The sequence below is a fragment of the Octopus sinensis genome, linkage group LG13, assembly GCF_006345805.1.
Source record: "Octopus sinensis linkage group LG13, ASM634580v1, whole genome shotgun sequence".
Classification (NCBI taxonomy): Eukaryota; Metazoa; Mollusca; class Cephalopoda; order Octopoda; family Octopodidae; genus Octopus; species Octopus sinensis.
Genome location: NC_043009.1, coordinates 67,827,605 through 67,851,422, shown reverse-complemented (window position 1 = coordinate 67,851,422; position 23,818 = coordinate 67,827,605). Strand labels below are relative to the sequence as shown.

At 36.1% G+C, this 23,818-nt stretch overlaps 1 protein-coding gene across 1 annotated transcript in view; it reads right to left on the bottom strand.

Annotated features, from left to right (window-relative positions):
- Window positions 1–23,818, bottom strand: part of LOC115218542 (glycine receptor subunit alpha-1-like) — a 355,807-nt gene that overhangs the window by 38,234 nt on the left and 293,755 nt on the right. The window contains exons 5-6 of the mRNA XM_029788418.2: window positions 18,214–18,328; window positions 3,958–4,022 (exon numbers count right to left, since the gene is read on the bottom strand). Coding sequence (XP_029644278.1) covers window positions 3,958–4,022; window positions 18,214–18,328 — 180 coding nt within the window. The remainder of the gene's footprint in view (window positions 1–3,957; window positions 4,023–18,213; window positions 18,329–23,818) is intronic.

The following is a 23,818-nucleotide window of genomic DNA, read 5'->3' as shown; positions in this document are numbered from 1 at the left end:
CTATATGCTTATATATATGCATATATATGGATATATATATATGTATGTATATATGCATAAATATATATATGTATATATGTATATATATATATATAAATAGATATGTATATATGCATAAATATATATATATATGTATATATGCATAAATATATATATATGTATATATATATATATGTATATATATATATATATATATATATGTAAAATAGCGTAAATAGCGTAAATTTCTTGTTAAGTTTTCCTTATTAAGTAGTTGTCCTTAATTGCAAAATATATTATATATGTATATATGTGCATATATATGTATATATGTATATATGTATATACGTATATATATATATATATATATATATATATATATGTATATATGTGCATATATATGTATATATGTATATATGTATATACGTATATATATATATATATATATATGTTATATGTGGCATATATATGTATATATGTATATATGTATATACGTATATTATATATATGTATATATATAATATATATATATATATATATATATATATATATATATTATATATATATGCACACGCGCCACATTATTTTGTATAATCACGTGCATGCATGACTATCCGTGTACTTATATATTCGCATACCCCGAATGTACTGATATTAATTCTCCAGTTATCTCACACCATCTACGCATGCGCATACACACATATACATGCTTGCATACACACAACTGTATCAATAACTGCATATGGAAAGAAAAAAATAAAGAAAGAGAGAGAGAGAGAGAGGAGTTGAAATATAGAGGTATAGATACAGACACCTATGCATACACACATAGATACATACATACATACATACATACATACATTCATACATACATACATACATACATACATACATACATATATACACAACATACATACATTCATACATACATACATACATATATATATATATATATATATTATATATATATATATTATATATATATATATATATATTATATATATATATATATATGTATGTATGTATATATCCGATGGACTTCCACACAGTTTCCATCTACCGAATTTTCTCGTAAGGCATTAAAAGGTATGGGACTGTCGTGGAGGACATTTACCCAATGTGCCGCGCGGTGGGACTGAACCCGAAACTAGGTGGTTGTAAAATACGTGTTTCTTAACCAGACAGCCACGTCCGCGACTATATTTGATAATATCTGGGACATCTCACAATTGCTACTCAATTGCGTCGAAAGAATTCTTTATTACTTTGCGTCTTGATTTTCTCACCAACTTCCACATTAATCCGCTTTATGTCATCACTAAACACAGATTTCATAATTAAGCAGTGTAAAAGTATTGTATCATTAATGAGCATTTCCAACGCGCCGACGTGCTGGCAGAAACGTTAGCACGCCCGGCGAAATGCTTAGCGGTATTTCGTCTGCCGCTACGTTCTGAGTTCAAATTCCGCCGAGGTCGGCTTTGCTTTTCACCCTTTCGGGGTCGATAAAATAAGTACCACTTACGCACTGGGGTCGATGTAATCGACTTAATCCGTGTGTCTGTCCTCGTTTGTCCCCTCTATGCTTAGCCCCTTGTGGGTAGTAATGAAATAGGTATTTCGTCCGTCTTTACGTTCTGAGTTCAAATTCCACCGAGGTCGCCTTTGCCTTTCATCCCTCTGGGGTCGATAAAATGATTAATCGACTTAATCTCCTTCCCTGAAATTGTTGGCCCTGTGCCAAAATTTGAAGCCAAGCCATTATCAACGAGTTTCGTTAATAAAATGCTGAGTTGTAACCCTTCTTTTGATCTGGAGAATAAAATGAAAAACCAGACACCAATTTTGTTGACCCAGTTACAGCAGCGGCTTTCAAAGTGACCGCTGTTTAAATCCACCGCACAACCCTATCAGAGATGAGGAAAGTGAGAGCTGTTGTCATTATTTAGCCCCAGGTCAGCCCTGTTGGGGCGCACCTGTAATCCTAAACGTTCTAGCCATGACCATAATTCTTATTCACAGTATATTAGGAACTGCATCATTCAATCTGTCGTCACTTTTCCATGAGAGTAGGGTGTGCTAGATGATAGTTTCGACAGCTTTTTCCAGCAGAACCAGTAGCTTTATGGAGGCGGGTGGGGGGTTGCCCTTTCGTTAAGATGGCGGTCAGTATTATCATCTGGTAAGACGCTGAGCTTGAAAAGTCATCGGAGTGATGAACTGAGAAAGAAAAAAACTCGGCAACCAGCAACATAAGAGGAAGTCATTGATTTTACATTTGATTAATTGAATATATCAAAGACTGTATTGTAGTTAGTGAGTGGGTGGTAGATCAGTGCGGCTGTGTGGGACGTAGGCGACGAATAGAAAGTAAACGGATCGATGTGCATATACGCATTACTGAAACGAAATACAGTAAAATAAATTACGGGATGAATCCTAGCTGGTGGGATACGTTTCATTGCTTATTGGGTCAGCAGTTTGGAGAACACTCTTTAAAGACATTCTTTTTTTCTGGTAAGTGAAATCACTACATGTAATTTTCAAAATCTAGGTGATACAGAAGGAAAATCAGGTGAAAAAGAAAGACAAAAACGAAATGAGAACAGCACACCCGAAACAATAAAAGTACAAGGTCATTGGAATAAGGCTGTGGAGGAAAGGAGACGGAAACTGATGCTTCGGATAATTGTTCTTTTGCAGACAAGAAGAAAGGGAAAAAATGGAAGATAAAAGATGTTGATTAGAAGAGAGGAGAGTAAAGAAGTTGTTTTTCGGCAGAGAAGAGTGAGTAAGCAAGCTGCAGCACGGAAATAAGTGTCATAAGGGTGGAAACGTGTAGTGAAATGAAGTATGTTTTTGTATGTGTGAGAAGCGAGGGAGAATTGAATGCTGCAAAGTATTGCGAAATATGTTTATGAGCATCCATGTCTGATCAAATAAGGAGTTTAGTGTATTTGGAAGATTATGGGCGAATGTGTGTGTGTGTGTGTGTGTGTGTGTGTGTGTGTGTGCATGCGCACATGCGTATATGCGGTGAGTATATGAATACTACATGATGTTAGTAGGTGATGTGAGTAAAGCGTTATTGTGTGTGAGCAAGTACGGTGAATTGATGACGAAGTACGTATGAGTGTATCGGTGATGGCGGTGGGTGGTGCTGAGATCGTGTGTGTGTGGGTGTGTGGGTGTGCAATGGTTAGTCCACATTACTTCGTAGGCTCATAGGGGCCGGTTTCCCAGTTTCTCTAGCGCATATATTTCAGCTTGGACGGGACGCCGTTCCGTCGCAGGATAACTCATTTTAACCAGTTGAGTGGACTTGAGCAACGTGAACTGAAATGTTTTGCTCAAGAACACAACGTGTCGCTCGATCTAGGAATCGAAACCACAATCCTGCGATCATGCGTCCAACACCCTAACCACTAAGCCATGCGGATCCACGTGTGTGTATGCTGTAGTTGGGAATAATTGTATAGTGGTATAATGTAGGTGGTGTGAGGAAGATATTGCAGTATGGGAGTGTAGGGTTGGAGCATGCATGATGAAGTGTGTGTGAGTACATGGGTAGAAAAAGGGTGGGGAAATGTGTGAATGTATGCATGTACGGTTAAAAAAAGAGGGTATTAAGTGCATGTGCAGGGCCGGATCAGCGTGAATGACTATCAGATACTTTTAGTAATGCAAACAAAACGGTCTCAGCCAAGGAAAGAAGATTGGGTAAGTTTAGACTGCGGCCGATTCTGATGGAAAAACTCGATGAAGATGCGAGGGAAATCAAGGTGGGAAATTTGGTAGGATGGTGTGATGCAGAGTTCGAGTGATTGGACGAAAGTTTAAGGGAAGAAGAAATAGTTAATGACCGAACAAATACGAAGCAAGAAGGCGGATACGTGATCAACGGTGAGAGGGCGATGGAATACTGTGTTGATTATTGTTTGAGGGTAACCACGTTGCAACAAGAAGCGAAACACTCACCTAGATCAAAATGAGGAGAAATTCCACTGTCATATCCGTCGGTCAGATTTTGTATGACCTTTGACCTGAAATATATAAAAAGAAAAAGAACGTAAATACATTTGAAACGTACCAATTACTTAATAAATTGGGAAATTTTCACTTCTATAGAAATATTAATATTGATTGAAATTTCATGCACATTCTCGAAAATACTCGAGCAGCGTTCGCAAGAATTTTTTTAACCTGATATTTAAATGCTATTTTTTTAATAATTTCATCTTATTCATGTTCCACCGTCAAAAACGATTTATTTCGTGTTTCCCGAAGTTTCTACATTCTTATGATGCAAAGAATATACATTTCTGGGTTGTAAGAAAAAATTTCTAAAGCGGATGCAACGAATGAAAACATCACTTTGCTGCAATGGCAGAACATCTCTCATGTTTGCAGAAGATGTAGGTTCGTGTCACACGTGCAACCTTTAACTTTTTCCATTCAAAGGTTGCTTTAATCCAATATCGACCCGCTATTTTCATAGCTTTATTTACTTCGAGTTCCACCATTAAAAGCCATTTGCTTTATGCCTCCCAAAGTTTCTAAATTCTTGTCACATAAACTATGTATATACTCTTTTTACTCTTTTACTTGTTTCAGTCATTTGACTGCGGCCATGCTGGAGCACCGCCTTTAGTCGAACAAATCGACCCCGGGACTTATTCTTTGTAAGCCCAGTACTTATTCTATCAGTCTCTTTTGCCGAACCGCTAATTGACGGGGACGTAAACACACCAGCATCCGTTGTCAAGCAATTCTAGGGGGACAGACACACAAACACACACACACACATATATATATACATATATACGACAGGCTTCTTTCAGTTTCCGTCTACCAAATCCACTCACAAGGCATTGGTCGGCCCGGGGCTATAGCAGAAGACACTTGCCTAAGGTGCCACGCAGTGGGACTGAACATGTGGTTGGTAAGCAAGCTACTTACCACACAGCTACTCCTGCGCCTGTTTATCATATTTCATATATATATATATATATATATATAATATATATATATATATATATATATACGTGCGGGGACTGAAAAGTTCCTGGCATTAATATAAAAGGATTTACAGGAGGATTAGTTAATTATGATTTTATTCACCATATTTCCCTTCTCAGATTTACACACTTATTGCAGCTGTCCTTCAGTTTTTTCAAGCTCTGTAAAATAACTAGCAAGGCCTTTCGCGACACCCTTAAAGCCAGAAACTTTTCTGATATTCGTCATCTATCTATCTATCTATCTATCTATCTATCTATCTATCTATCTATCTATCTATCTATCTATCTATCTATCTATCTATCTATCTATCTATCTATCTATCTATCTATCTATCTATCTATCAATCTATCTATCTATCTATCTATCTATCTATCTATCTATCTATCTATCTATCTATCTATCTATCTATCTATCTATCTATCTATCTATCTATCTATATACTGTGAAGTTTAGAGTTTCACATAGATTATCGTCATCCAGTTCGCTTCCAGTAGCTAAGTAACTACTATGCATTGTAGTATTACTCGTTGTGAAATACAAAGCAAATGTTGAGGAAATTTTGATAAACACAAGTTTATACTGTTAGTCCCTACGTACGTTTCACCATTATGATTGGATATTCGAAGCACATTTGGATATTCAACCCGAACGGGTCATGAAGGAACATTCTATTGCATTGTAATTTAATGCAGTAGATTCATACATACATACATACATACATGAGAATCATATACTATATGAGATTTTTAAGCTAAGAATTTACGCCTTGAATAAGCGAGGAACATGGGTGACACACATACACTTGCTGAATATTTCGTGATGTAATTATTTCACTAGATATTGCATAATTCCCACTCTTAACGCTTCCTCCAAATTCTATTATCTCATGTCACATATAAATTTTCGTTAACATAATAATACCTGTTTAATGTACTCTCTCGCTCATCTTTTATCTTCATTATCCTCTCTCAAGATTACCAGTATTTCCATATATACTATCTGAAATTTAATGTTTCTTTCAAATTGTTTTCACATTACCAATACATTTAATTCAATATCCATTTATTATCGCTCGCTTTCTACATTTTCCCGCGTATGTCTTTGCCATCAACAAATTTGTTCGAGAATTATTATTTTCAAGTTCCCCATACTTAATTGTTCATATAAAAATACCTTGCTCATAGTTTCACGTTAATGTCAACTTTCCTACAAATTGTTTAACGTCTGCAATTTCATAAATAATACAACTTCCATCATGAAATATTGTTTTCGAATTCTCTATAATTTATTTTTAATATAATAAATGTTTCGCATTTTTAGTTATATCCTTGCCAATATATTCTTTAAAACGCTTCTTTCTTTTCCATAATATGCAGTAATTTTTATTAATTTGCAGCGAGTAAAACTTCGTATGAAGTTTTGCTTTCAATTCATAAGATTTACTTTTTCATATTTCATTTTATGATACTTCATATACTGCTACTGTTTAATGAACGAATGGATATTCCCATCGTTTCGACTGGGAGTCGAGAGCTTCAGACACAACCACCATTATCCATTTCTTGCGACTTTATGTTCACTTCGGGTAGAAATAGAGTAAGTGGGCTCCATATTCTCTTCCTATCAGATTTACTATCGAGGCCGACTCTTAGTTTTCACTTCTTCGCAGGCGCTCATACACAGGGAAGGTTTATTTTCGGACAGTGACAAGCTGGATCTCTAACAAGTCTTTCTTCCTTAATAGCTTAATACCTTAATAGCTTTTAAGTGAAGACAGAATGTTCTTTATCTGTCTCCTTACCTTCTTGGAGGTTTCAGGTAAAATTATACTAATGTGTCCATCTGTTTTAATTTAATCTAATTCTACGTCTTTATGCAGCTGAGGATTGCCCTGCATTTAAATTGATGTAATGGTTGCATTGTTCAATTAAATGGAGCCGCTTGAAATGAAATGATCGTACTGCATTACCTCTGGATGTCCTGTTGCTTATTTTGATTATATATATATATATACAAATATAAGAGAGTCTCCACTATATATATATATATATATATATATATATATATATATATATATATATATATTATATATATATATATATATATATATATATATATATATATATATTGACAGATAGATAGAGATGGATAAATAGATAGATAATGGAAAATTGAATGAATGACATTATTTAAAATTGCTGCAATTGTTTCGACACATTTCGACACCCGTAGTAATACATTGGTGAGGTGTTTGGTGCCGATGTGATTAAGAGGAATAACAATGATGTCAAACGAATCAACCAAGCTTCAACAGGGGAATTGAAAACAGTTACTCTAATACGGCTTAATGCAAGCCTAAGCAATAAATTTTGGGAATTCGTCATTCGGTCGATTTGTCTTCGAAGTTAACTCTCTTAGCTTTCGTTTCTTCGTAGACATTCTCAGACAATAAGACAATAAGGGTTTATGCTCGGAGTTGTTCATTCTGTAGTTTGGTTACTTAGTAGAACTAACCATCCTAGAATGCTTGTCCAGTTCTAGCACCGGTTTAGTTGAGGCTATAATAGTGTCTTCTTCTAAAGACATAGTTTAGCAAAACCCAAGGACTGCTCCACTCACAGTGGCCTTACAGCTCGCAAACAAAGCAGTTTAATACTTCATTGTATGGGTCTTCTTTGACCTTTGCTTTTCTATATTTCAGTTTTAAGAAGTATAATAATAAAATTTTGCAGTTTTTATTCCTCGTTTCGCTTGATTATAACGCTGTTCACAGCACAAGGCATTTTACAAGCGGATTTCAATGGTGCTATCCAGCGTGTTTACGGATCACTAAGAAGTTTAATAAAAAATATATAATTGTTACACAGAGCAGAAAGAAACCACAAATAGCGATTAATTTTGCGTTACACACGCACGCACACACACACACACACACACGCGCATTTATATATATATATATATATATATATATATAGGTATGTATGTATTTATGTATGTATGTGTCTATCTATCTATCTATCTATCTATCTATCTATCTATCTATCTATCTATCTATCTATCTATCTATCTATCTATCTATCTATCTATCTATCTATCTAAATCATTGCATACGTTTGTTGGTCAAATACATTCTTGTGTGGTTTGATTTGTAACACCATTGAGAAAGGAGTTTCGGTTTCAAACACGACCATGTCAGGTTTCTTATTTTTCAAAAAGGAACATTTTTTTCTGATAGAAACAACAGCAAGATACTAGAGTAGTCGACTCTCGATTTAAAAGCAAAACTTTGTACTTAAACGGATGACGTAGTCATATCCACGTATTCTATCAGACTTTTCTTTTCTTTACTGAAGCAGTGAATATTTCTTGTAATGCATGATAGGTACAATGCTCTCAGTTGTGCTGTACTTCTTTTGAAAATATTAATTATAAAAAATTAGCATGACTTTGTATTCAGCGACTCCAAATTAGTAAAGATCGACCGGTTTCGTCTTCGGTACAAGTAAAAAAAAAAAGAAAAATGTAGAAATTTGTTGACCAGCGCTATCGAACAATTATAATACATCACTTATCCTATTTAATAAAAGTGTCTGTAGGAAATAACGAAGGTTTTTGTCTTCTAAGAGTAATAGTTATTTAATCAATAATGGTTTATCAAATTTTCTAGAATATAATATAGAATTTCAAGGCGATATTTGTTACTTCTGAATCAAATTTAAATTTTAATAAAAACCGGTTCTTTTTTATTTTAAATCTTATTTCATAACAGAAGTAATTTAATTAAATTTCATTTCTTTTCCTTTTGTTTTGTTTTTTCTTTATTCTATTAATCATGGCGTCTCAAAAGGCCATCATGAACTCGCCTGTAGCTGGAATATCTGCTGACAGCGAATGAAGGGGAATAATTATAGTTGCTGAGATAATTCTCGTTGAAGAATTGCCAAGACAAATATTTAAATTCCTCTCACCTCGAGATCTTATTGCGTTACGTATCAGAACAGAGAAGAAAAAGGGCAGCGCAAAGAAAAGGAAAAACTATCATCTTCTCTCACAAAGCAATCAAATTCGAATCCATATGGATTAATGTTACATAATAAAGACAACTTAATTTTCAAGTCCAACTGATTTGAATATTGTACGTCGCTCCATGTTTGTATTTTGTTTCACCATTATAAATTGAACCGAGTGTGATAACCAACGGTTGGAGTAATAAACTCCGCACATTAAACATAACTTATTAGCCAGTAACTCATTAATAAAACGAGTAATCCTTGAACAAGTGATTAAGGATTAAGTGATCTCATTTACTAACACTTCTTGGAAGGAGCTCTCTCATTAATCCGACTTCAACTATTGTACGTTTGACAGGTGGCGCTCTTTAACTTGCAACACAGAAGCCAACTCCTTCAACTGACACACACACACACACAAAGAGAAAGAAAAAGGTTGATAGAGAGAAGACCTGAAATTTGCTAACAGTACACCTGATGCCTCCAGCCCCTGTTTCCTTTTTTCACAAGCTATAATGCATTTGAGCACTGTGTACAATTTCTTTATTATCAAAGAAACAGAGAAGTCTCTTAATCACTTAGTGTATTTAAACCCAGAATAAGCCTACCACTTTATTGTAATACAGCCACGTAAACAAAAGAGAATTAAAGCAGATGGAATATTTTCATATAAAATGTGTTAAGGAGATGTATAACATATATTCTCTCTTGAGACCTGTATTAAACATATTGTTTTATTTTTACAAAATAATTAATTTTACACATTAAAGTGAAACGGTAAACAAATATTTCTAATTCAAGCATTAACGAAAATGGTGGAGAAGTACAAATGGCTCATTGCTTTACTAAATATCTCAGTAATTTATTCTTTACAGTTTGAGTTAAAAACTCACAGGGGTCAGCTTTTAATACCTCCGGAATAAAAAAAAGGACAAATACTAAATGGGGTTGACTCAATTGATTACATCTCTCTCTCTCCAACAAAAGTTACATATTTGTTGGAGAGAGGCGAAAGCAATTACATATTTCTTATATAAAAATATATCATGAAGACATTAATTACCTAAATAAATTGAAATTGGAGTAAAGACTGTTTGCCAACACAACATGGCAGTCCTGGTTTAGGACGAATGTTGCTGTAATTTAGCCCCAGGAGACATCGTTTCCAGCTAGCTGTACGACACGATCTGTGTCCTTTAATTTTCGAACAAGGGACTGTGTCCTTATATTTTCGAACAGGGGAAATATAAAGACACAGATCGTGTCGTATAGCCAGCTGGAGACGATGTCTCCTGGGGCTAAATTACGGCAACATTCGTCCTAAACCAGGACTGCCATGTTATGTTGGCAAACAATCTTTACTCCAAAGTACTGTTACTGAATTATCTCTCGTTGTGAGATTTACAAATAGTAATTTTCTAAATTGAAATTGATTCAACTTTGGTCATATGTGCTAAAGAAGCAGCCCTATGCCGTCGATTGATTGTAAGAAACAAGAACTAAATACCATTCAAGTCAAATCCTATCGACCCAAAAGAACCCATTGATATTTTACAATGTAATTCTATTTACCTTATGTCTAAAAATAAAAATAAAGACATGGGCGATCATTAGTGTGATATCCTTGTTGTCATTAACCAAGGTTACGCCTAATCTGATGGATTAGAGGTAACCTAGGTTACTGATAATCCTTTCTACTTTAGGCACAATGCCTGAAATTTTTGGAGGAGGGGGGTTTGTCGAAAATATCAACCCCAGTGCGTAAATGGTACTTAATTTATCGACCCCCGAAAGGATAAAAGGCAAAGTCGACCTCGGCGGAATTTAAACTCAGAACGTAAAGACGGACGAAATGCTGCTAAGCATTGGACAACCCGGAAGGACGACAGGCAAAGTCAACTTTCGTTGAGATTCAAACCCAGAACGTAAGACACAACCGAATACTGCAAAATATTTTCTCCAATGCTCTACTCATTTTGACTCTCTCGCTTTCTCTCTTCTCTATTGAATTCTATACTGATGCTTGCCTGAAAAAAAAATGTAATCATTATAATAGCAATGAGATATCGCGACTAATGAAAGTATCCAGGAAATGCCGCTCATTATTGCCAGCATACTTTATTGTAATATCTTGGATGATCGAAAACTTTGCTGTTGCTGTATCAAGCCTGTGTTTTGTAGTAACTTAAGAGGTTTCCTGACTTGGCTAAGACAACTTACTTTCGACCCATGGTGGTTTTTGTTACCAATGCATGTATTTATATCTACAACTCAATAATCATACGCTTGGATAAGTTTTTATCTCTATAATGTTCTTAGAAATTGGCGCTTTTATTTCGATGTTTGCGGATATTTGTACGAAAGTATAGACCGCTCGAGTTGGCACAAAGATAAAAAAGATGGGCCAGATATTTTGTAGTAATACATTATATTTCTGCGTTCATATCTCTTTGAAATCGACTTAGTTTGTTCAATATGATCAATAAAATAAATGGCAATAATATAGTTAGGAGATCAACGAGATCTTCGTCCATTACAAAAGAAAATCTTGTGTTTAAGGAACAAATCAATATTTCTCAAACATTGTTATAAATGGTGCAGCTATATCTAATAGAACTGTGGAAAAGATGCACGCTGGGAGACGGAGTTAGAAATGTCTAAAAGCGGGTTGAGTGGTAACATTTAGACTTATTTTCGTAGAGAGCTCATTTCAAAGCTTTTTACTGGGGAGATAACAGCATTAGGAAAGACCACTTGTGACGGAAAAAACAGAACAAGTGTAATGATTATTATTTATATAAAATAAATCAAGACAGCTATAAATGTATGGCAGTTATTTGGTTGTGTGTATCTACGTTGTGAATTCAGATGATTGCCAGGGGAGAGATTGTCTTTCATCTGTTAGAAGACATGTATCAAAAATGATTCAATTGGCCTCAAATACCCCATGCAAATTCCTGGCCCTGCGCCAACGTAACAAATCATTTTTATACAGTTATCTTGACTGACTTTGTCTTTGTGAGCAAGTAAACACAACACGTATTGGTTTATATATATATATATATATATATATATATATTATATATATATATATATATATATATATATAATATATATATATATATATATATATTCACGTGGGTGTGTGCGTGTAAACTAATATTTGAATACATTCTTTCTTTCTTTCTCTCTCTCTCTCTCACTCTCGCTCACACACACACGCATGCATACATACATATATATATACTATTTGGTTAGTCTTGCAACGTTAATCATGTTTCGATTCTAAGACAATCAGTAAAGAAATTCATCAGATTCCCTTAGATTCAAAACAGAATGAATTCTGTAAGACGCACCTCATAAGAAACATAACACATTCACAAACTTCACTTCCTGAAGTACCGAGCGCTTTATTTTGTAACTGTAAGCACACACACACACACACACACACACACACACACACACACACACACAGAAGTACGTCTGTGTGTCTCTGTATGTGTATGAATATATCTTACTTTTTTTAATGTGTTTCAGTCATGCAGCTGCGGCCATGCTGGAGCATCACCGTGACATTGTACTCTTTCACAGTCCTTTGCATGTGCTTTTTTCTTGGTTGTTGGCTCATTTGGTGCGTGGAGGAGGGTTTGGCGCCGCTGCCCTCGCCTGCACATCATGCTGGGACGTTGAGTCATCTAATACCGTGGATAGGAGAATATCCAGTTCCTTTTTGAAGACATCTACATCCAAATTGTGTAAGTTTCTTAATCGTTTCTCTGTCAGCACATTGGAGAGCTATGACCCTTTGGACCCCAAACTATTTCAGTACTTGGTCCTCACTTTAGATAACGTGGCCAGTACCTTTGATATTACACAATGACGTCCAGTAAGGGCATTTGCTTAACTCCTGATGTCGATGTTAGGTACTTGGCCTTCCAGAATTTTCCACATGTAAATCATAATGTAATTCTCGCGTCTTTGCTCCAGGGAAATAAGGTCGTAGTTTTTTCCATAGTTCATCGGCCGCACTGTGGAAATATTTTTTAGTGTATTATCGTTGGATCGCTTCAAGCTCAGCTATTAATTCCAAACTTGGCGGTGACCACAGCTGAGTGCGCTAGTGCAGGCGGCTGAGAACAAAGGTCACCCACAGGGTCAACTCGACTTGTTAGTCTCTTATTCTCAAAAAAACCTTAGTACCCATCCTGCCAGCTGACTACATTTTGCTGCCATCTTGGTAATGTACACATGAAATAATGCGTCATTACACATACTGATCACAAAGTCTCTCGCTGTCTGTGACTCTGGGACTACAGTGCCTTCGGGTCCTGTATATATCTTCGGGTCCTGTATATGCCTTTGTGAGCTGATAGCAGAGTGGTTGAAATTTTCCAGCATTAAACTGCATGTTGTTTTCTCCAACCTATTTGTATATTGCATTTCGGTCCGGCTGTAAGCTTGCCACAACGTCAGGGTTCTCTATTGCGTATGATCATTTTGTCTCATTGGCGTAGCTAGTGACAATGGCTGTCTGAGTGACCATAGGCATGTCTGAAAGAGCTACTATAAACAATAATGGCCCCTTGATAATTTTCCAGGGAACTCCAATCAGAATTTGTTGGCGAGGTGGGGAGTGGTTATTGCCTTGAGTTTCACTTTGCCTTAGATGCGCAAAGCGGTAGTTTGTCTCCATTTCTCCATGCCAGAATTTGCAGATGGCTTGCGGTTCATCTACTATTTTCTTGTTGTTTTTGCTTTTAGTAGTCTTAACTTTAAACCCAATCTCATTACTCTTTCAGCTGACTTCTTTTAACTTCATCGCTGTTCTCAGAGTCAGCGTTGGGGTTGCTTCTTTTGGGAGTTTTGGTTTCCGTTTTAATTCTTAAACCTGTGTAGATATTTTCGGTAACGGACACAGAGCTGGTTGCATTGCGTTGCTGCCTTCTTTGTTGGGTTTTTCACCAGGGTCCTCAACATTGGTACTGTTCTCTGTGTCAGTCGTTTTACTTTGTGAACTACCATATTTAAGAATGTTTTCCGATTTGTTTAAGTGTGACCAGGAGAGTGCACAAGACCGGATTAATCTATTCTCTTTCAGTTCTATCCGTGCTGGAGATCAATTAAATCTGTTGCTTTTCAGGACTGCTGCAATCGGGTCGTTGGCTGGAACATTTTTTACTCTGTTACACGAATGGAGAACCACTTCTGACCCGGCACTCTTCCAGTTTCTTGCCATCTCAGAGCACTACTTATCTCTTTCTTTGTGGAATGACTGTGTGTGTGTGTGTGTGTGTTTGGTTCGTGATTGCAGAGAGAGATAGAAAGTTAGAGAGAGAGAGAGAAAGAGAGGGAGAAAGAGAGAGAGGGAGAGAGATAACGAAGGAATAGCAGAGACAGAGGGAAGAGCAAGTGGAGGAGAGGGAGTAGATAGGTATATGAGGGGAAGAGAAGAGAGAGAGAGAGAGAGAGAGGAGAGTAGCCAGAGAGGGAAGAGTAGCTTAAGATAGAGGGAAGAGAGCAAGTGGAAGGAGAGGAGAGTAATTGGTGGGGAGAGTGAATTGAGTGAGAAGAGTGGGTCGTGATAAAGAGAGAGGAGAGCAAGTGGATGGAAAGAGAGGAGGTTAAATAAGGAGAGAGTGGAGTTGTGGTGTGTTTATGAGGAGATAGAAAAGAGAGAGGTGGCAGAAGGGTGTGAGGAGAGTGTGGGAAGGGAGGGAGTAGGTTGAGATAGAGAGGAGGGGGAAGAGAGGGAAACAGCAGTGGTAAGAGGTTAGAAGGAAGAGATGGTGCTAAAGAGTGAGGGGGAAATACGGGGACGGTGGAGGGATAGAAGGGTAGGAGGAGAGAGAGAGGGAGAAAGGAGATAATGAGAATGGGGGACTGGGGAGGGTGAGAAGAACACGAGATATATATTTGGAGAGAAGGAGAGAGAGCGACTGGGTGTGAGAGACTTGAAATGTGGAGCGACACGAGAGAGGGAGAGAGAGGAAGAGAGAGGAAGAGAGAGGAAGAGAGAGAGAGAGGGAGAGAGAGAGAGAGAGAGAGAGACAGAGACAGAGGCAAGAAGAAAGTGTTTTAAACGTCTATTGATTGATTTGTTCCTGTTAATAAACAGAAGTGTTATGAGATATTTTTCTGCAAGCTCATATATACGATTTAGATGCGAAAGAATCACTGAAAACTATATATACATATATATATATATATATATATATATATATATATGCACAAAAGAGAAGGTTTATAGGCTCCTGCGATGCGTGCATGTAACCTATTTTTGTCTACAGCAAAAAATATCAAATTATATTTCTTGTTATGTTTACCCAAGGTTTACGATAAGCTATAGTTATGTAAACAGGCTTAGATATCGTAGGTGTAAACAGAACAAAAACTCGACGCTTACCTGGAAAATGTTGCCTTTCACTAATTAACAAAAATTTGCAAAATATACGTTTCTTCAAGTGATTACTCTAAGAAAGAAAAAACTTAACGCAAAATTTGAAATTTTCTCCAAGTTTTTCGTGAGCATGTGGTATCTTCGAGAATTCTATGTCTGATATTTAATCCTCGTTTACTACACCGCGAAGGCTTGGAACGAACATAGATTTTAATGTGATTTAGTAATAATTTTATAAAATGTTTCACTCAGAAATCGCTTCAATTTCAGATTATTTCGATCTGTTTTCAGTTTTCTTTGAAATTTTTCAGGAGAGTTTATCACCAGGCTGCCATATTGAATGTCATAAGTATGTCATTATTTCATTTTTTTAAAACATTTCTTGCCAATAGAGAAGGAGCCAGTTTCTAACCTAGATCCAAGGATCCTTCATTGGAATTTCAACAACATCAACAGGGTATTTTTTGTATGTATGATTTGTGCAGAGTTGTATGTTTTGTTTTATGTATGTACTCTCTTACATTGCATTCCTTATCTAGACATGCTCACACATACTAAGCATGTTTGCATGTATGTGTGTATGCATTTGACTTTATGTAATTCAATTAACGAACCTGTATATAGCAATTCAAACTACGAATATTGACATTTAAGGGAAAAAAAGTCAGATCTGATTAGCTGAGGCGTCGCTGCTCTCCATGTTTATGTAGGGAAAAGTTTTTGTAGTCTGATCCAATTAAAACACCGAAATAAAACACGATCACTCCTCACAAGCTCCGTACATTCTAAGATTCGAAACGATCTTAATATTCGACGCATTAGTTTATCGTGCGACATCTTTCCCTGTTCAGGGCACGTTGTATTCGGATCATAAAAGTCGACGCATTTACGAGTTTACATTATTATTCTCGTTGATACAACAACGTAGAGCTCACATTCGTATCCTCCTTTATTTCAATACGTTTGGCATCAGCACGTTTCGCTCGTTTAAGCAAGTAAATAGATGTAATTAAAGCAAATTAATTAACTTATTTGCTCTTCGATGTATATTTTATTTACAAAGTGTGTTTCAGTTTCGTTTATGGGCAGCCGACACATAACAACAAATAGCGATTTGCTCTCATGCCTCTCACTACATATTCTCTTCTCTACAAGAACGGAACAAAAAGTTTTCTAGACTGATCATCACAAGAAATCCATTTTACCTGCCAAGAAATTTACGCAGTTTTTACAAATTGTTGAATAACACTTAATTTAGTTGCTACACATGAATTTTGGAGCAAGATAGAAATCGAAGCTTGCCGGTAAACACAGCCTTTTGAATACAGAGAAGACAACGTAATTGTAAAGAGGAAATAAATTGTTTCTCTCGTGTATATCTCCAGTAATTTGAAGCGATAAATATTTGAAATAACAGATGTATAATGCTCGTATATATTTTCGCATACTGTTGTAGCTTGGCTTTATTGAACATACATGTCTCTTATTATTTACAATGGAGGCAGCATTGCAGGATGCTGGTAAACGCTCCACGGGCTGCAGGTTATATAAACATATATATATATATATATATATATTGTATTTATAAATGGTACACGTGGGTGGGGTGCTGGAAAATTCCTGGCTTTGGATAAAAGAAAATGCAAGATGATTTATGATTCTATTCAAGATATTCTCCTCTCAGATTCACACAATTATTGCAGCGATCCTTCAGGTTTTCTAAGACCTGGAAAAGAAGACGGAATGTTGGGCCTCCAACCAGGCCTTTCGCGACACCCTTACACACAGGAACTTTTCAGCATCACTCGTGTGTTCGTGCGTGCGTGTGTGGTGGACTATCGGTAGCTCCCTATCGATCGCCGTGTGTCTTGACGGTGCTATTCCTGCAACTCATTCTAACTCCAGTGTACCCAAGATTTCAGTTCTTCCCTCATGATTTTCCTTCGATATACCAATGATTTGCTTGCCACTTCATCCAACAACAACTAGTCTTATGAAGATAACAACATTCTTCATTTCTCTGCAACGGTCCTCAATTATGCATTTCACACACACACGTTAAATACACCCTAACTCCACAAACAGAGATCTTGAAAGCATCCTCCAATGGCGATATACCATTCTTGTCTCTTGCAGCAGCAACAAGATACAAACATTAATCGGATCACGAAAGCCTCATCCCACTGCAACTCACTTAAGCATTAAGAACACTTAACAAGAGTTCCCAAAATCTCTTTAACTTTTGGTTTTCATCAGAAGCGAAAGTCCTTTCTAACGAAATCACATCCATAACATGTTTACAATTATATAACTTTATAGAATGCATAGAAATCTATTTAATACTGATGTCAATGCCCAAGGATGACGAGAAACCAATCTCGAGCAAAACACTTGAAAATATGTAAAAAAATCTCCTTGAATAATGCACATCATTTCCCTTTTCTTTAGTTCGCACAGTTGAAAATGAGCAGCAGCAACTAGGGTTAAATCAACAACGGACTGATGTCTTGTTCAAAAGGAGTTTGAAGAAAGGACTAGTTTGGGTCAAAAGTTTTATCTCTGAACTTGTTGCCCAGTTGCCTATGACCTCGACGCGAACCACGTATGCTTGTATGTGCGTAAGCATGTGTATTTGCAAAATAGAGCTGTTTAGCGTAAACATTCTTAAAACGACATATTAATTCAATTGAAAAAACATTTAAAAAGCCATTCAAATCAAACGCTCTCACAGGAAATCCTACATTGATATATGGAGGCATATATTGACATACATAGGAAAGGGGAGAGGAAATTCAATGATTTTACCTGTATTCGGAAATCTCTGAAGAATAACAGAGAGTAATCATCGCCAGGGTAATGAAGACAGCTGCCCTTAGGACTGGATAATATCTCTCCATATCACCTATTTTTTTCAGCTGACCTTTAATAGAAAGAAACATAAAAATAATTAGACTATAAAGCAAAAAAAAACGAGATGTTTTATGAGGCAGAAACATGTGTCCAAAGATGATTTTTGGAAAATAAATTTTGCCCGTTTCTTCTCGCAAGAGAATTTATTTAGAATTATGTTTTAAATTTCTTGGCGTTATTTCTTCTCATTCAGGGCGGCGGGCTGGCAGAATCGTTAGCACGCAGGGCGAAATGCTTAGTGGTATTTTGTCTGCCGTTACGTTGTGAGTTCAAATTCCGCTGAGGTCGACTTTGCCTTTCATCTCTTCGGGGCCGATGAAATAAGTACCAGTTACGCACTGGGGTCGCTAACGTTAAAAATTCATGGACTTTCTAAAATGTTTGCGGTTTGATTGGTCGTTTGACACGGAACTCTTGGACAATCTTTAATATTTATCTTTTATTTGTTTCAATCATTAGATTGCGGCCATGCTGGAGCACCGCCTTTAAGAAGCTTTAGTCGAATGAATCGACTCCCGTACTGATTATTTAAAGCCTGGTCTAGCTCAGTCTCTAATGCCGAACTGTTAAGTTACAGGGATGTCATACATCGACACTGGTTTTTAAGCAGTGGTGGGAGAGAAACACAGGTGCGCGCATACGCACGCATACGCACGCACACACACACACACACACACGCACGCACACACATACGCACACACACATTTTCATCCACTTAAGAATCAATAAGTAAAATATACAGACTCGTATATTTGTCAATCGAGTGTATATTTATCAAAAAATTACAGTATTATTGATCCATTATAGCAGATTTTAAAAGTCGTTTTCGTATCGGATATTAGCTGACGGGATATTAGATAACGGGACTGTTGTCCAATACACGCTTCATAGGTGGCAAATATAGAAATAAATATCGCGATCTCTCTCTGATATTAGATGTAATAACGCATCATATCCGGTTTGAGGTGTGCAGTAAAAAAAGACGAATCGAAATCTCGGAGGACAATTATGCGAGGGATTTTGCAAGAGTTATGCTCCTGGTGCCTCTAATCCTGAGTTAGCTGTGATGTAGCGAGTGTTTGGTGGGGAAAAATTTGTGTGAACGTATGAATGTATCAGAATTTCTGTAGTGGGTATATAATAATATGTGGAAATTGACGATTTAAAAGTCTGTTATTAGCATATTGGCATAGAAATAATTTTTTTTGCCCTTGTTTATAAGTAGTTTATAATTTTAACCTTTAAAGGTATTTTAATATGTTGCCACTTTTTTGATGGAATTTTTTTCTGTAAAAATAACTTCATCCTATATTAGTAGTGGTATATATATATATAGCAAAAACTGTCTGATGAACGGCAACGAGAAACTCAGAGTAACAGATTTTGTTGAATTTTTTGCTGCTTTAAATAAAGTATATATATATATATATATATATATATATTATATATATATATATACTATATAATTAGGGTTCAGCAACGATTTGCTTCACCACACACCGAAGTTTAGAAATAGCAGTCAAAAAATCTTAGCTATTCCTTCTACTTTAAAGGGAGTTCCCAGAAAAACCAAAGCAAAGCTAAAGCCAAAATGGTCTTTTTTCATGCCGAATTCTACTTGGTGAAATTATTGATTACTTCTTAATTAATTAATTTCACCCTTTGTTATTATTATTATTATTATTATTATTATATATATATATATACGTTGGGGTTTCGAACATTTCCGTCTACCAACTTCTACAGCTAATTTATTAGTCAATCCGAGGCTGTTATAGTATACACATGATGCTCAAGATTCTCTCGCGAGATCGAATCTGGAACGATGTGATTGTGAAGTGAACATCACGGCTAGACACTTAAGCCTGCACCTATTTGTAATATGCTATTGTTATTTTGACGTTTAGCGGAAATTAGAAAAGAGACTGCATTAATTTTATATTTTCTAATTTTATGGCTACGAAATTTGTATTTGTCAAAAGTTAACTGAAGGAAAGTTTTCGTTCAACGTATTGTGGTATCTGTTAAATGAATCTTTGTGGTCACTGACCTCCAATTAACCATCGATAATCCATTTGTTTAGTCGGAAGGGTCGAATAATAAGATATGCAAAAGTAATCCAGTTCGATTTTTAGCTGAAATCAAGTTATTACATTTATATTACTATTGTAAAAATAACCAAACCAAAAAAACAAACAAAAAGCAAAAAACAAAACAAAAACGTCAGATTTTTATTTCGTAATCATACGAAACCAATTACGTTCTTCCATAATTCCATTCATTGGATTATTGAAAGGTTTAATCGAAGCAATTTAAAGAAAAATATGATGTTGGAAACATTGATTTATCGCTAAAGAGACAGACCTCGAATTTATAGGACTGTAGAATATTGGAATATTGACCATCTAAAAGACATTGGAATGTCTCTGTCAGTTATGAACCAAGGCGTAAGTTAAGTCAACTAGACTTGTGTCAAATTAAGAAATAATCGTTGATCATCCAAGAGTCGGAAACTACTGAACTGATTGTGTAAAGGAAAAGAAGCTGATGGGCCGGTGGCTCATATTTTATTAACGTTGCTGCGCCGTGATTAATGGCTGAAAAATTAGCTTACAAACAATCCAGTATACTAAACAGAAACCCGAGTTCGTATGTAAAAAAATAGTAAGAGATATTTAAGTCCTTCAATGTTTATGAAATAATCTAATTGTATTCTAAACAAATATAGTTATATAGTTTAGTATTAATATAGTTCTATAGGTTTGTATAAGAAGTAAAAACGCCAAAAGTAAGAACGTACCATCTTTCACTTAGAGAATGTATGTAAAACTCTCAAAGCTACAATGCTGAAAGATCGATTCAGAAACGTGTTTGTAGAAATGAGGAATGTTCATTTAATTCTTAAATAAGCATCATTTGGAAAAGAACAACAACAACACCATCGCATCCCACTTCTCTCTTTACTTTATATAAGCAATCTTTATTGATCTCTCATCTAGGATTGAGGAATATTTTTGCAGTCTTCATTTATCAATGAATAATCATTATCGATATACACATAAAAATATCAAAGTTATAGGTAGCAGGGAACACGACCAAAATGTTATTGATCTATTCTTGTTTGTTGACCTTTAATTCTCCCAAACCCCAAACTGCATTGATTTTGAGACGAAGGGAAATAAATGCATTATAGAACTTAGTAAGGAAACTGAATAGCGGCCCTTTGTAATGAAGGCCAAGCTAAACGGAGTGCACACTGCGTTTGATCAAATCAGCACATTGATTCTGACATCAGCGACAACATCAAGAAGAAGAAGAAGAAGAAAAATAAGAAGAATAAGAATAAGAAAAAGAAGAAGAAGAAGGAAATGGAACAAAAATCATGAGAGCCAGAAGTATAAGAAGAAAAATAATAAACAAGAATAAGAACAAAAAGAAAATCAACAAGAACAACAAAAACATCCTCATCAGAAAGAAAAAGACAAGGAAAAAAAAGAAGAAGAAGAAGGAGAAGGAGAAGGAAAAGAAGGAAAAAGAGAAAGAGGTGTAAGAGTAGGAGATGATTTATGTGCGTGTGAATGAATTAGTTTAATTCTACCGGAAATTGTCTGAGAAAGAACAATTTCCAAAAAGAGACTCATGCCAATAGGAACAGCACCGCTTTGTTAACTATTTCACACAAATCTCATTCTTTCTCCGTTCTCTCTCTCTCCCTCCCACCCTCTCTCTCTCTCTCTAACTCTTTCTATTCTTCTCTCTGTCTCTGTCTTTCCACTCTTTTCGATTTTTCTATCCTTTTCTGTTTCTCTGCCTCATCCCACTCCCCCTCTCTCTCTCTTTCCCACCTTTTAATTCTTATACATGGAAACTTGTATGGACAGAGACACGCCATACAACTTGCCAGAAGACCAAAAGCAGTGAGGAAAAAACAAAATGTGCATAATACAGCGAATGTTGGCAGCAGGTTCGATCGTTGATGAGGTTGGGGACGAGCCAAGGTGTTGTCTGCTGGAACTGGTTGGGTGGGTAGGTGGGGGGTAACGAAAGAAGTTGGACCACACGGGACAGACATTAAATTTGATTTCACGTGTTAATGAGGGAGGAGTGCACTACGTGGTCACTCGAACTGGGGCTAAACAAGTAAACAGAGCTACAACAACAACAACAACAACAACAATATCAATAACAAAAGCAACTCAGTGTTTAATGTATCGTCCATCACTTTATACGGCGTGGGTTTCACCGAGCAGTAATCGAGGCTGCAAGCATTTGAGCAAACGATGTCGACAGCATTTCTGCCCTTTATTCCTTGTCCGCTCCACCACCAACAGCTTTTTCTTCCCCCACCTCATCAACAATTCTATCACGTTACTTCTCTAACACCCCGACTTAAGGCACTTCCGACTCCTCCTGTAGAACTCATCCACTTCCCACTTTCCCGAACACTCCATCATTTATTTTTAAAAAAAAGCCGGAATTTAAGCACCTTATTAATCAGTAGGCTCTCTACACACCCACATAGGACTCCTTATTTGTTTTTGTTCCTGGGAACAAATAAAGGGTCCAGTGCTGTTAAACAGTCATATCATGACGTGTTTCTAAATATATTTGCTTGTATATTTATCTCGAAAAACTACGTCGAGCACTGGAGGAGGATATAAACGACTAGTCCCCCTCCCCTCAAATTTCAGGTCTATTCCTAGAGTAAAAAGGATATTATCATGTTTTTACCCTTCTTTGATTGTGTGAACAAGTACACGAATAAAACTCATAGTTAAGATTCAAGAAGCCACAACGGACACATCCTTTCAAATAAGCACAAATCACTTTATATATTGAACTAGCTTAAGGTGACTCGCTCTACGCGCGGGTGAGGGTGTGGTTGTTACTTTCTGTTGCTTCCTTTCTGTTTTTTATCATCGCATTTTCCCTCTTTGTTTCTCTCTCCTTTCTCTCTCACTTTCCCACTCTCTTACTCTTCCTTTCTCTCGGACTCTCCCTCGCGTTCTCTTACTATATATCTCTCTCTATCTGTCTCTCTCCCATTTATTTATAAAAAACAAAAGATCTTGAGTAAGTTGCGAAAGAAAATATTTTGAAAGAACAATCATAAATATCTGGCAGTGACAATGGAAAGCACACTTGCCTTTTGTACATGTCACTATTTGAGCGATTAAAAATAAGGCAAAATGGATTTCTTTGTTAAATTTAGTACTTATTTTGGGAATCTTTCGACGATTGATCATGCAAATGAAAGCTCTAAACACTTAAAAAATTTTGAATGGTACAAAAATGCACTAGTATTCAAACAATGATGTAATTTAGTCATCCATAGTCTGATAATATTTCAGAATAAAATTCTTTCATCAGCAGCGACTCCATCTAAGAATATCTGAAGAAGGAATTTTATTCCGAAATATTATCAGACTATGGATGATTAAATTATAACAGGTATATAGCCCATTGTTTGTATTATAATGCATTGTTGTACCATTCAAAA